The sequence below is a fragment of the Camelina sativa genome, chromosome 13 (assembly GCF_030686135.1).
Source record: "Camelina sativa cultivar CO46 ecotype springtype chromosome 13, ASM3068613v1".
Classification (NCBI taxonomy): Eukaryota; Viridiplantae; Streptophyta; class Magnoliopsida; order Brassicales; family Brassicaceae; genus Camelina; species Camelina sativa.
The window spans coordinates 13,447,956-13,462,124 of record NC_141892.1 but is presented as its reverse complement, the minus strand read 5'-3'; the positions used below and the strand labels follow the sequence as shown (position 1 = coordinate 13,462,124).

At 39.7% G+C, this 14,169-nt stretch overlaps 4 protein-coding genes, 1 non-coding gene and 1 pseudogene across 18 annotated transcripts; 3 read left to right on the top strand and 3 right to left on the bottom strand.

Moving 5' to 3' along the window:
- Nucleotides 1–54: 54 nt before the first annotated feature.
- LOC104736748 (putative histone H2A.5) lies at nucleotides 55–1,204 on the bottom strand. Its single transcript, XM_010456802.3, has 2 exons — nucleotides 669–1,204; nucleotides 55–522 (listed from the first exon to the last, which is right to left on the bottom strand). Exons 1-2 carry the CDS (start codon nucleotides 891–893, stop codon nucleotides 292–294), a joined length of 456 nt encoding a protein of 151 aa, XP_010455104.1. The 5' UTR covers nucleotides 894–1,204; the 3' UTR covers nucleotides 55–291.
- Nucleotides 1,205–1,277: 73 nt separating this feature from the next.
- Nucleotides 1,278–6,507, bottom strand: LOC104736747 (ATP-dependent DNA helicase Q-like SIM). 14 transcript variants are annotated; one of them, XR_015578868.1, is made up of 16 exons: nucleotides 5,442–6,507; nucleotides 5,131–5,350; nucleotides 4,930–5,040; nucleotides 4,646–4,835; nucleotides 4,182–4,485; nucleotides 3,673–3,851; nucleotides 3,428–3,484; nucleotides 3,204–3,284; nucleotides 3,036–3,099; nucleotides 2,847–2,946; nucleotides 2,693–2,776; nucleotides 2,531–2,598; nucleotides 2,262–2,384; nucleotides 2,089–2,181; nucleotides 1,697–2,012; nucleotides 1,278–1,583 (listed from the first exon to the last, which is right to left on the bottom strand). XR_015578868.1 is itself a non-coding variant. In XM_010456798.3 (16 exons), the coding sequence occupies exons 1-15, from the start codon at nucleotides 6,004–6,006 to the stop codon at nucleotides 1,716–1,718; spliced, it is 2,556 nt and encodes an 851-aa protein (XP_010455100.1). In that variant the 5' UTR covers nucleotides 6,007–6,507; the 3' UTR covers nucleotides 1,278–1,583; nucleotides 1,697–1,715. The 14 variants fall into 14 exon arrangements, 8 of the variants coding, with proteins under 8 accessions (XP_010455100.1, XP_010455101.1, XP_087338903.1 ...); XR_015578869.1 differs by having other exon boundaries at nucleotides 3,215–3,284; nucleotides 5,442–6,441; XM_010456798.3 differs by having other exon boundaries at nucleotides 2,531–2,618.
- Nucleotides 6,508–6,685: 178 nt separating this feature from the next.
- TRNAE-UUC (transfer RNA glutamic acid (anticodon UUC)) lies at nucleotides 6,686–6,757 on the bottom strand. Its single transcript has one exon. It is a non-coding gene; the product is annotated as a tRNA-Glu (tRNA).
- Nucleotides 6,758–6,839: 82 nt separating this feature from the next.
- On the top strand, nucleotides 6,840–8,246 carry LOC104736746 (mediator of RNA polymerase II transcription subunit 7a). Its single transcript, XM_087482776.1, is given in 6 exon segments — nucleotides 6,840–6,980; nucleotides 7,128–7,265; nucleotides 7,342–7,414; nucleotides 7,490–7,656; nucleotides 7,732–7,805; nucleotides 7,931–8,246. Coding segments are annotated over 5 exon segments (510 nt in total). The 5' UTR covers nucleotides 6,840–6,980; nucleotides 7,128–7,130; the 3' UTR covers nucleotides 7,992–8,246.
- Nucleotides 8,247–9,061: 815 nt separating this feature from the next.
- LOC104736745 (heavy metal-associated isoprenylated plant protein 36) lies at nucleotides 9,062–10,636 on the top strand. The gene is made up of 3 exons (XM_087482775.1): nucleotides 9,062–9,317; nucleotides 9,415–9,490; nucleotides 9,590–10,636. Exons 1-3 carry the CDS (start codon nucleotides 9,222–9,224, stop codon nucleotides 10,450–10,452), a joined length of 1,035 nt encoding a protein of 344 aa, XP_087338901.1. The 5' UTR covers nucleotides 9,062–9,221; the 3' UTR covers nucleotides 10,453–10,636.
- Nucleotides 10,637–10,899: 263 nt separating this feature from the next.
- On the top strand, nucleotides 10,900–12,387 carry LOC147929510 (uncharacterized; annotated as a pseudogene).
- The last annotated feature ends 1,782 nt before the right edge of the window (nucleotides 12,388–14,169 follow it).

The window sequence follows — 14,169 nt, the reverse complement described above, 5'->3', positions numbered from 1 at the left end:
ACGACCTAATCCACAAACAATAGTTGTGTGCTGCGATTAATTAGACGGATGATGTTTACCAAACCCAGAAAGTAGTTATTTTCCATTACAAATTGCGTAAAAAAAAAACATTAATCATCTTCTCATGGTTTTTTTACATAGACAACACAAAAACAAAGAGAAGATTGATTTCAGAAACCTACACGATCGATCACCCTAAAACCAAAAACAAACAAGATGTTTCTTCTTCTGCTAGATCCGATAATAAACCAAAAAAAAAAAAGAAAACAACGTCGAGATCATATTTCGTAATCAAGCCTTCTTAGGAGACTTGGAAGCAGGTGAAGCTTTCTCAGCTTGAGATGGAGATTTCTTAGGAAGAAGAATTGGGTTAATGTTGGGAAGAACACCTCCGCTAGCAATCGTAACTCCTTGAAGCAGTTTCCCCAACTCTTCATCGTTCCTTATCGCTAAACATAGATGCCTAGGGTTTATCCTGTTCTTCTTATTATCCCTCGCTGCGTTCCCAGCTAGCTCAAGAACCTGATACCCCAAAACACCCACCAGATTTTCACAATTCGTTTTAAGATCTATATAATCTATCTCTTCGAAATCAAAAAACATACCAGATCTATAATAAATATATTAAATCGATTCAGAACCAACATCGATCTAAGTTTATTATATACCTCGGCGGCGAGATATTCGAGAACGGCGGCGAGGTAAACAGGAGCACCGGAGCCGTATCTGATAGCGTAACGACCTTTCTTCAAGTAACGAGCGATACGACCAACGGGAAATTGAAGACCAGCTTTGACGGATTTTGTAACACTCTTCTTCCGATCACCTCCTTTCCTTCCTCCGGCTCCTCTCGCTGGCTTCGTCGTTGCTGCTGCTGCTGCTGCTGACTCCATTGTTCAAAAAAGCTCAAAAGATTCCTCACAAATGGATCTGTTTTTTTTTTTCTTTTCTTTTTCGGTTTGGTGGCGGTTTATGATTTGCGTAAAATGAGGAGACCCATCGACGTGCATCTTTTATAAATACGACGTCTACTGCCACGTTGGCGATCCGTGTAGTAACTGATGTTATCCGTTAAGATTGTATCTTTGTTGGATTTTGATCTAACGGCTATATTGAGCCCGTTGTGTTACATCTACACGTGGGGGTCGTAAAAGGAAGAAGAGCACTCGAGTACTCTCAGCCGTTAGCTTAAGTTCGGCCCCTAATATTTTATTTTGACAGCACACTAACTCTCATTATTAATTGATGACCTTTTCCGAAATGAAACTAGTTTGTAGTTTTTAATTAACGTAAAGAAAAGCTAAATTAATAAAAGGAGTTTAAAATATTCAACTGTAATCTTCTAAGCTCCATGACAAATGTAGAAGCATCATTAATGGATGTTCGAGCTGCAACTAAAGCTTCTTGGAGCTCGCTGTTAACGAGATAATAAGAACATATCTCTTTGAGGATCACATCATGACGTTCTTGAAGCCTAGCCACATTCTCTTCCGCAGCAGCCAAAGCCTCATTCACAAGCTTCAGCTTCTCGATGGTGTGATGTCTCTGCCTCAAGATGGGACTGAGAGCGAAGAAGAAGGAGCCTGAAAGAGCAATTGTTGTAGATAGAATTATTATGCTTCCATAAAGATCCATGAATGGGGGATTAATGGGTTTGGGTTAAAAGAGAAGAATATATATAAAGTAGATTCGTTACCTTGGGAGGGTTGAGATTATTATTCTTTGCTTCTTCTCCATGGATGCAATTTCGAAGAAGGCCCTCGTGATCGCTCTTTCCGGGGTTTCTTTTTTCTTCGAGGCTTCTTTTCTCTTCTCTCTAACCGCCTCCGACGAATCTCTGGATCTGCCCATCCTTTTCCCCAATCAGAGAATCCGCTGTATGTTCTGTCTTGTTTCAACGAGAGCAGCATGTCGGCTTCCGGATAAACATAGAGTGGTTTGTCATCTTGAAAATCCAGTTCTTTGTTCCCTCTTTCTGTTGGTTGTATAAATTTAATCTCCACTCGAATATCCTGCAACACAGAAGAAGAACTGTCATTGTAGCTTTATCGATATGAAATTAAAGAAGAACTGTAGGTACTATTGTACCTTGTTATCCATCTCTTTGATGTATCCCTTGGCTTCCATGATACGGGCAAGACCTTTCCACCAAAGACAATCTGTTTCCTTGAATTTTTGACACTACACTAACCAAAGGCATCACATTAATATCATCACAGAACATAATAAACTATGTAAATTCGTTGAAATAGAAGATTTACCTGTTCCCTGATTCTACTGATAAAGAACATAAGATTTGGTTTGTTGGATAATTTCTTTTGTTTGCTGTTACCGAGTCCATAATCTTCGTATGGTGCATGTTCAGAGTTATTCTCTACCTGAAACTAATATACTAGAAGCTTAAGTTCCAAAAATAAAGACTAGTAGAAGAAATCTCAGATACTGAACAGAAATATATTTGATTGGATATCACTCATAAGAACGAGATAAATCTTTCAAATGAAATTCTGGGATTAGAGAAAAGGCCTACATGAAAAGCAGTGATTACTTGAAACAAAAGATTAGCTTCCTCTCGTACATTTACTTGCTCTGGTGGCCCTTCAGTGCAAACATCACATCTGTTTCATAAATTAAAAAGATTGATTGTTTTCTAACTTTCCTCTATGGTTTTCAAAAAGAAGACAGGACTTACATGTTACACTTCTTGGAACTAAAATCCTCCCCAAAGTACTCCACGAGTATTTTCGCTCGACATTGTGAAGTATTCATTCCGTATCTGCATAAGGAAAGGAGAATAGATATTAAAAAATATAGGATGATAAGTGAAATATGAATAGTATAGAGACCTGAAACAGTCAGATAGCATCTTGTATGCTTGCGCTGTCTGGTCTTTACTCCTTCGGCTTGGTAAAAGCGTTGGGGCTCTCAATAGATCAGCATAGAGCACTGTAAAAATTCCCAGTTAGTTACTTACATCAGCCATGCAAACAACAATTTCTTTACACAGCCACTACAGAAATCATTAATCAACTCACCGCACTCAGCCAATTCGCCATCTCTTCCAGCTCGACCCGCTTCTTGGTAGTATGCTTCTAAGCTCTGCAGTTTCATTATTTCAATGAGATGTAGCAGAGAGAACAACAAATTTGCAGTCGGAAATGGAAATGTTAAATTTGACATTCTTATTAAGAGCTTCGAGAAACCTGTGGCCAACCATAATGGATGATCTTCCGAACATTTTTCTTGTCAATTCCCATTCCAAACGCAATTGTGGCAACAACAACCTAAAAAAGGAGTAACATAACGTTAATGATCTTCCACATATCATTCGGACAAAGGAGAAGCAGAAACAGCAGAGTGAAGAACGGAATAGAACATTAAGTTCTGAGCCATAACACATAAGAATAGAAAAGGTTCTATGTAATACCTGCAGCTTATTATCGTGAAAGTCCTGATGAACTTGTCTGAGGTGTTTTTTTGGCAACTGTAAAATGTTAAAAACTGATCATACAGCCATAACAACATTTAAAAAATACAAAACTTTTCATCAGAAATTGGAACAACAAAAAGTTCAACAACCAAGTTAGAAAAGGTTGACATCATTCATTCCTAAGAAAAATAGTGCAGAAGGCTTCTTAAAGCAAGAAGAAAGTAAGATTTCTCAGTCCATACCGATGCATTATAAGCTGCAGCCTTCAGTCCAACCCCACAAAGATATTTAGCAATGTTGACACTCTCCTTTCTTGTAGGAACGTAAATGATTGTCAGTCCTTCTAAATCCTTTTGCTTTTCGGAAGGGATATGCATATCCAAGAGTTCATGAGGCATTTCCAAGAACTCGCCACAAGCCACTGCAATGGTTAAATCTTATCTAAATCACCATTTCTCAACACTAAAGATATAGTAAAAACTCAGAAAAATCATCCAAGACATTTAATTTTGTTGTCTGCATATATTATTCACTTTGGATAAGTGACGCAGAGCCTTTCCGCCTATTTGATTTGCACAGGAGGTGACAACTATGCCAATAAATGATCATATGCCAATTTATTTTACTAATGCTATTTTAAATTCAGTGGCATGTACTCACCAATTTTCTAAACAAAGGTTATGCATTTATCAACAGTTTTATAAGAACACTCTGACACTCTATTTCCAAACAAAAATGAAAAGGAGCTTACCATCCCAATCATCAACACTCTGGAAAGTGTCGGTTTCATCTTCTAGATATTCTTCTGACAATCCTTTCCCATTTGAATTGTTTTTCTTTGCCAGAAAATCTTCTTGATCCTCTTCATCCTCATCGTAATCTGTCTCATGGATGTTTTCAGCATCGTGATAAACAAAATCAGTCTGCTTCTCTGACTCTCTTGAGATTACTGCTAGTTTTTTCCCGTTAGACTTTTTATTTTCAGAGTACAAGTCAATCAAGTTTTGGAAGTCCTTTGCATATGAAGATGCAAACTTGGTTCGACTATGTTTAACCTGAATTTAAGAGTAATATGTCAGCTTTATAAATCTCATGATACACATATCAGCATCACGTAGAAAATTACAGATTAATCTGCTAATCTTATGCTTGTTTACGAATGCAAAAAGAGTCACATATATAAGAAGTGAAATTAACTCTACGCTGGAAACTCACAGAAAATTGTAGATTTGGCCTGAAAAATGAAGTCAGCACAGTAGTTGTTTCCTTTGACATGTGAAGAGACTCAATAATATCTTTCTGTACGTGAACTGTGGCTGTTGCAGTCAATGCCATTATCGGTATATCATATTCCAAGAATTCCAAATTGCTGGCACAGAAGTTTTCCCGCAACACAGATAATCTCCTGACGATACGACAGCAGGAGGTTTGTTTAAAATTATCCACAAGAACACTCCTAAGCAATACTATTAACAAGTTTTTGACTTTCAAAATCATACCTGTATTGCGGACGAAAATCATGTCCCCACTTTGATACGCAATGCGCTTCATCAATTGCAAAAAGAGCAATTCCATAAGTCTTTGCAAGCTTCTGGAGTGGTTTGATCAATCTGCGATCAAGTTTTGATCTTTTTTAAAGAAAGAACATAATAATATAATTCACTTAAGAAAATTTCAGAAAGTAGTGATGTGTAGTGTACCGAACCACTGTCTCAGGGCAAACATATATGATCTGATACATTCCCTGCATTGCCTTCTCTTCTATGCGATTATCAAGTTGGCCTGAGCCAAGAAAACAAGCAGAGATTCTGTGCCTTGATAGCTTGAGGCATTGATCATGCATCAGGCTAATCAGAGGTGAAATAACGACAACAATCTTTCCAGTTAATATTGCAGGAATCTGGAAGCAAAGAGATTTCCCTGCATGGTGAAAACATAGAGATCGCAGTTAGAATATTATTGACTCCATATGAGAATGAAAAGGCATCAGCAACGGAAAAAAAAAAACTACCAGATCCCGTTGCAGCAAGAACAAGACAGTCCTTGTGAGCAATCCAGGTTGACAAAGCCTCTCTTTGGAAACTTCTCAGGGATGAAATACCAAACCGGTTTCGTAATATAGACATAACTCTTTTCTCCCACGTTGATGAAGCCTCTGAGCAACCATTTCGCAATTCTGTTTCAGTAAAAAAACTAGACTCCAAACACACTGGAGCAAAAGACTTTCTCTGCTCTTCTGAAGAATCAGACACCGTTACCACTACTGCATTCCCAAAGCTGTCACCTTTTTTCTTCTTCTGGTCCACAGATCTAAAATGGTCAAGCAAACTCGATTGACGCTTTGAGCCCGAAGAAAACGAAGATGGCATAGCTCTTTTACCAAGGGTCTTAGTACTCCTTGTAAAACATAATGAACTAGCGGGCTTGAAACCACCAGTTGTCTGATGTCCTTTCAAAATATACTCCACAGCGTCATCACATGAGTTACCTACAGCTTTGACAGCCTCCAAAGCATCCAACTTTTCAAAACCCATTTCAACAAGCTTCATCACAACTTGATCGGAAGACAAATCCATCGAAATCAAACTGTTTATATGAATAAGCTTTTGAGACAATAGGTAAAGTGACCATACAAGAGGTGGATTGGACACAGCCTTAACTGATCAGAACCGTAACCCAAACAAGGGAGAAACTTGTAACGATTCGTGCATAAACTATTGGATAATCCCAAATTCCAAACCCTAGTAAATTAGTCTCTAATTAAACTAACTAACAACGCTCCGCCCCCAAATTCGCGCCAAAAAGAACACAGACCTATCGATCTGAATCACTGACCTTGAACTACAAATTTCACCCGGAGATCCGCAAGCGAGAAGACTAAACGAGTTGTGGAATCAGAAATAAAGAACCCTAAGAGCCAATAATATCCTAATAAAAAATCACTGAACCATTACCAAAAACCATTGGCAATTTTGCCGCTCAATAGCCCTCGAATGACGTCGTTTTAAAATAGGTGGACATTGTTGGACAAATCCATTACTGTATATTTTTTTTCTCAGGTATAAAAAAAAAACCTTAACTTTTTCAACTTTTTAATACGCCGTCCCTTTCAATCATACCGGTTAAACTTCTCGTCCCTCTTATACCGGTTAAATCTAAACCCGAATTTGGACGATGTTCGCTTCGAACTAAACTCTGTTCAGGTAAAATCGAAGCCGTTGAGACAGCAGGAAAAAAAAATAAAAGTAAAAATAGCTCCGATGCCGGGAATCGAACCCGGGTCTCCTGGGTGAAAGCCAGATATCCTAACCGCTGGACGACATCGGATTTGTTGAATGACATGTTCTTCTTTATACAATTGTTTCTTCCGTATTTGTGGATGGTTTAATATTATGTTCTCAGCAGAACTCAGATCACAAAAGCATAGAAGCTTCCACCACGAAGACGAAGAACCAAGTGAGGAGAGTTGAATCCTTCTGAATGTTGTAATCAGCTAGAGCCCGACCATCCTCAAGCTGTTTCCCAGCGAAGAAGGTTCGTTTGTGTCGATGTAAAACCTCTGTTTCTCCCTTTCAATTTGTTACAATTTTCACCCAGAATCATTCGATTGAAGTCTTAGATTTTGGGATTGAATCGTTCGTTGCTTCGATTAGAAACCCTAATTTTAGGAATCTTATGTTTTAATTTGGATCTGTAGAGAATGGCTACAGCTACGTATCCGCCTCCTCCTCCATATTACAGACTCTACAAGGATTACTCAGAAAACCCTAACTCTGCTCCTGAACCTCCTCCTCCCATTGATGGCACTTACGTTTGTTTCGGAGGCAACTATACTGTGAGTTTCCCCCCTTCACATTTTCCCCCTCTTTATTCTTCCTTCATCTTTATGGGTTTTTTTTGGTGGTGTGTAGACAGAGGATGTTCTTCCAAGCTTAGAAGAACAAGGAGTGCCTCAACTTTATCCCAAGGATTCAAATGTTGTTGGTATGTTGTAATGTCATTCTATGGCTTTTGCCTAATCCCAATTTTTTTGAAATTTTTTTATCTTTGCGTTAGTAGATTACAAGTAGGAACTCAGGTCGCTGAATAGAGAACTTCAGTTACATATATTGGAGCTTGCTGATGTTCTTGTTGATAGACCTTCTCAATATGCAAAGAGGATTGGTGACATTTCTTCAATCTTCAAGAATTTGCATCACCTTCTCAATTCCTTGAGGCCTCACCAAGTATGGGAAGATCTCTTCTTCTTTCAAATTTAATCTCATCTTTTTTTGTTGCTTATCTTTTACTTTGTTGTCTAGGCGAGAGCTACGCTTATTCATATTATGGAACTTCAAATTCAACAGAGAAAGCAAGCTGTGGAGGACATTAAGAGGTTTGTTTGTATATGCTTTCTGCTTAATGTTGTGCCAATATCATCAATCTGATAAAGATTCCCTCAGAAGCTTGTTGGTTTCTAGTTCTTATGGGTCTGTTTGATGTTTTTGGTTGTGTGTGCAGGAGGAGAGAAGAAGCACAACGACTTCTCAAGGATGCTTTCGTCACTTTAGATGGACAATAGAGTATTGTTTGTTTTTTTTACCCATGCCTGTTATTGATTGACCCTGCAAACTATTTTTGATTGTTGATACCACACCATGTTTAACTTGGCAATTAGGCCTGGGCATTTTACCCGGACCGAATCCCGAACCCGACCCGAAGTAGATGGGTCAGTATCTCTAAGGTTTGGATACCCGATCGGGTTCGGATAATACCCGAACCTGAATGCCCACCCGAACTAAATGTAAAAATATGCATATTAGAAGATTTGAACCCATGACCTTGAGCATTTAAGGTTGCATCTTTAACCATTTTGACATCTTAGTTTCTCGGTGCTAAGATGAAATGTTAAATATTTATATATATACAAGTTTTCTAAAATTTATATATTTATATATATACAAGTTTGATTGAGTTCGGGTGTACCCGAAAAACTCGAACCCGAACGGGTAATATCTGAACCCCACTTGAAAATATAAAAAACCCGAACGGGTTCTATATGTTTAAATCCGAACCCGATCGGGTTCGGGAACCCTAATGCCTAGGGCTAAATGGCAATCGACAATTATAATGTAAGCAACAAACAAAAAAACATCTCAGTTCCATTGTTTTGACTTTTGAGGATTAGTTAGGCTGCATTTCTCCGAAACACATATGGGTAAATTCTAATCGATGGTGCGTGTATTTATATTTATTTACATTTCTCATTTGAAGAAAACATTTGACTGCCAAATGTCGTTATGAAGTTAGTGTCAAACGATGAAGACTTAGGTGGGATCCTAATCACACTTCTTTCATAATTATATTGAAGCTTGCTAGTAAAATAAATCAAACTGAAAAAAACTGTTGTGATGTTCCAAAGGAGATCAGGTACTCGTAAATCATTGTTGAAAATAAAACTAAAGGATTGTGGTAACGTGGTGGATGTGTGTGAATGTCACACCATGCTTGTGGTAAAATAATATATGAAAATATATTTTTACTTATTTTAATCGTAAATGAAGACTGGCCCAAAAAGAACAGACTTGATAATTTAACATGTTTTCTGAAAATATTTCTATAGAAGTATTTTAAATGAAAAAAAATAGAGCATTTTATAATCTTTTCAAAAAAGGTAAATATAAGAGAATATTATCAGCTAAAGGAGTCCCAATAGGATCGATGACTTCGTTACTAGTGCTATATTACACATGAAGTTGCATCGATTCCCTCTCCCTCTCTGCTTCGTCTTCCTCTTTCTTCTTTCTCTCCAATGGATTTAGGAACAGAGAATATCAAAACAGACACAAGACAAGAAGATCAGAGACATATTGTTTTTGAAGATTACCCTGAACCTCTTAGATACACCGTAAGCTCGATCATTTTTCTTACATAATAATCAATTTTGTTTCTTCTTATTCTTCAAGATTTATTAATTTATTCTTCTTGTTTTTTCCTGGTTGTAGACATGGGTTTTGAGAGTTTCTATCCATTGCGAAGGATGCAAGAGAAAAATCAAGAAAAAATTAAGCAAAATCGATGGTAATTAATATTATATCTTCATATATATGTCTGTTACGTTAGTTTTTGTTTTTTTATCTCTTTATTAATAATCATGGTATGGCTAAAATGATTTATTAGGAGTATATACAACAAACATCGACGTGAAGCAACAAAAAGTAACGGTGATCGGAAACGTAGAGCCGGAGATTCTAATCAAGAAGATCATGAAAGCCGGTAGACACGCCGAGCTATGGCCTACGTCAATGGATAACAATATTAACAACGACTGTAATTATCAGAAGAAAGCAAAAGATGAAGAAACAAGTGGAGATGAGGACGACGAAAACAACAACAACAGCGGCGGAGACGGCGGAGGTGGTGGTGGTGGAGGAGGAGGAGGAGGAAACTGTGATCAGGTGAAACAAGTTGTGACGTTTGTAAACGGACAACCTCAACCTCAAGGAGATGGAGCTCCGAAGAAGAAGAAGAAAAAGAAAAAGAAGAAGAAAAGCTCAGGCAACACGACGGTGGTGATGGAAGGTGGCGGTGGCGTACCTGGTGGTGGTGGTCCTCCGCAAAACGATGGACCGCCAGAGACAGTGATATACTCTGCTCCACCAGATCATTACATAATTCACGGACCTCCTCAATATCATCAGCAGAATCCGTATCCGACGGTTCACAGTTCTCCACGTCACCTTCCACAACAAATGTACGGTCCAGGACCGCCGCCTCCTTCGTTTTATCACACGCAGCAGACTCAAACGGCGCCGTCTTATACGGTGAGCTACAACACGGCACACGGGCCGAGTAACGGTGGGAACGAGACGGCGTCGTATTACGCAGCTGCTCCTATTCATCCGACGTCGTATTATTCTTATGAGTACGTGGACACGGGATACGAATCTCCACCGCCCGAGTTTTATTCGTATAGATCTCAGCCGTCGGAGTCGTTTGAGGCACTCAGCGAAGGCAATCCAAACTCTTGTTGCGTTATGTGATTTGATTGGTTTAGGTTTTTAGAAGCTAATTGACGTAATTAGGCTTCAAGTGGTCATCTTGTAAAATGCCGAACGTTGTGTTATTAGAGGAGCATTTACGAAAACAACAACAGTAGTTAAAATTAAATTAAATATTTACTTTGAATAAAGATATTCGGCAGAATGAAATTTTACATATTAAAAACACATATATATTTCCTGTTAGGAATAATATATTCATTCCATATATAGATTATCTTGTCAATATTCGATTGTATATAATCTCGTTAATTTAGGAAACTTCTCTAATGTGTGGAACCTTCATTGCTATATGTATCGATGTAATTCATTCTGAATAATCAAAGAATCATAAACACTTTCATGGTATCAGAGCTTAGCATATGATCCGACCTCTTTCAAACTTCTTTTCTTCTCTGTCTCTCTTCTCCCTCTCTTTTTCTTCTTCCCATGGTTGTTGCCAACCCTCTCAACGAATGATGCTTTGGTGTTACCAACATCAAACATCACATTCCTCTTATCCTAGATCTAGAAGATCACAACTATGATGCCTGGAGAAAGTTGTTTCAAACTCATTGTATGACGTTCGACGTCTCTGGCCATATTGATGGCACTCTTCTTCCCACTGGTGCTAATGACGCGGCATAGCACAAACTTGATAGTCTCGTCAAACTATGGATTTACGGCACTCTTGCTCCGCCTCTGTTCCGTTTGTCATACAAGACCGGTGGCTCTGCTCGCGACATCTGGCTCCGCGTCGAGAACCAATTCCGTAATAACAAGGAAGCTCGTGTCATCCAACTTGACAATGAGCTCAGAACCATGGAGATTGGTGACCTGACAATTCGCGACTATTGTTAGAAGCTCAAATCTGTTGTTGATCTACTTGCTAATGTTGATGCCACTGTCAATGAACGCACACTGGTAATGTATCTCCTCAATGGCCTCAATGCAAAATTCGATAACATCATCAATGTTATCAACCACAAAGAACCGTTCCCTTCTTTCGATGTCGCTAAGTCAATGCTTGAACTTGAGGACAACCGCCTCCAGAAGGTGTCTCGCTCCTCTGCTGCTCACAATGACCATGCCTCCTCCACCACGGCACTCACCGTTGCTGCTTCACCACACCACCAGTCCGTGTCGACTCGCTCTCGCAACAACAATAACTACAACAACAACAACAGGGGAAAGCGGTTCAACAACCGCGGCAGAGGAGGTCGTGGTAACCACACCACTCGCCCTTCGTGGGGATCTCTATGGGGGTCTCCACTGTACTGGTCGTCTCCTCCACCGTACTGGCCTCAATATCCTCCATGGACTCAGCCACATCCAGGTCGTTTCCAACTGTCGGCTCCTCCCCACCCCCAAGCTAATTATGTCGAGTTTCCACAATCCATTCAATCCTATGTGACGGAGGCGCTCAACGATCCTTCCGCCTCTGATTGGTTCATGGACACTGGTGCCACAGCGCATCTCACACCACATGCAGGTATCCTCAATTCTACTCTTAATCATAACACCAATAGTTCTGTTATTGTTTGTAATGGTTCATCAATCCTATCACTTCCTCGGGTAACACAACCATTCTTTCCAAACCAAAACCTTTCTTACTACAAAATGTCCTTGTTGCACCCCAAATTGTCAAAAACCTTATATTTGTTCGCCAATTTACTAAAGACAATTGGTGTTCTGTCGATTTTGATCCTTTTGGTTTTACTGCAAAGGATCTTCCAAGTCGGAAAGTTCTTCTCCGATTTGAGAGCTCTGGTTATCTCTATTCCTTACCTGCATCTTTTAATAAGACACCGACCTCCTCTCCCATCGCTCTACTGGCTTCAACACCTGAGCTTTGGCATAAGAGACTCGGCCATGTTCACAATTCTTCTCTTCAAACTGTTTTCTCTTCAAATCCTTCTCTTTGTACTAAAGGACTAGTTCCTGTTTCATGTGAACCTTGCATTTTGGGTAAACCAATAAAACAACCATTTTTTGCTTCTTATACCACTGTTCACAAATCCTTTGAACTAGTTCACTCTGACTTGTGGACATCACCACTACCAAGCATAAGTGGGATCCGTTACTATGTGTTGTTTCTTGATCATTTCTCTCACTTCCTTTGGGTTTATCCACTTTGACGAAAAAGTGACACCTTTTCCAAATACCTTCACTTCTCTGCCTACATCACCACTCAGTTCAAAGCCAAAATACAAAATTTTCAATGTGATAACAGGGGGAGTACAACAACACAGAGTTTCACAACCATTTTGCCACCCATGGCATCAATGTTCGTTTTTCTTGTCCCCATACCTTTCAACAAAACGGGAAATCCGAAAGAATGATACGAACTATTAACAATGCCATTCGTACTCTCTTATTTCAAGCTCGTTTACCACCGTCCTATTGGGTAGAAGCCTTACATACTGCTGTCCACATCCTAAACATCACTCCGTCGAAAGCTGTCTAAAATCAAATTCCCTTTCAACTACTATTTCAAAAACAACCAAAATATGATCACTTAAGGGTTTTCGGGTGTTTGTGTTTTCCTAATATCAATCACTCTCATCTCACCAAACTTTCGGCTCGGTCAACACCATGTCTCTTTCTTGGGTACCCCTCTCAACACCGCGGGTATAGGTGTATGGACCTCAAAACGAGAAAGATCATAATCTCTAGTCATGTCACCTTGATGAAACCAAGTTTCCCGCCGCGGAACCTCTCATCCCATCCGTCCCATACACTTTTCTTGACACCAGTGATGATACTTCTCCTCATTTTCAGCCCATTCTACAAGCTCCCTTCCCCACACCACCTCCAACACACACCCCGGCCCTTCCCCCTGTAGCTCCTCCACCTCCCATTGTCGCTGCTCCATCGCACACTATAACCACTAGGTCTAAGGCCGGTATCTCTAAACCAAAACAGGTTCTTTCACTCATTACCAAAACCAAATTCCCTCTTCCTAAAAGTCACTTGCAAGCTCTCTCTGATCCGAACTGGAACCCGGCAATGACGGATGAACATGGTGCTATGATTAAGACTAAGACTTGGGATCTTGTACCGAGACCACCTAATGTTAACATTGTGTGTTCTATGTGGCTCTTTAAGCATAAATATAATGCAGATGGCGTTCTTAATAGGCACAAGGCACGGCTCGTGGCAAACGGCAAATCACAAAATGAGGGCATCGACTATAATGAAACGTTTAGTCCCGTCTTCAATCCAACAACAATTCGAACCATTCTCAATGTCGGAGTTGCTCTTGAATGGCCCATTCATCAACTTGATGTCCAAAACGCCTTCCTGCAAGGCAACCTTGAAGAAACGGTTTACATGCACCAACCTCCAGGTTTTGTGGACAAAAGCAAGCCCACGCATGTATGCAAGCTAAACAAAGCCATTTACGGCTTAAAACAGGCGCCCCGGGCTTGGAATTCTCGGTTCACGGCTCTTCTCAAGCTGATGGGTTTTGTGCAGAGCAAGGCGGATACTTCTCTCTTCATCTTCAAACGTGGTCGTGAGTGTGCTTACTTACTTCTTTATGTTGACGATATCCTCTTGACAGCTTCTTCCTCTTTGTTACTTTCCAAGATAATTGTCAAGTTGAAAACAGAGTTCCCGATGACCAACATGGGCAAACTCCATCACTTCCTTGGCAGGAAAGCAGATTTTAATGCCATCGGCCTATTTCTAAGTCAATCTATCTATGCGAAACACATC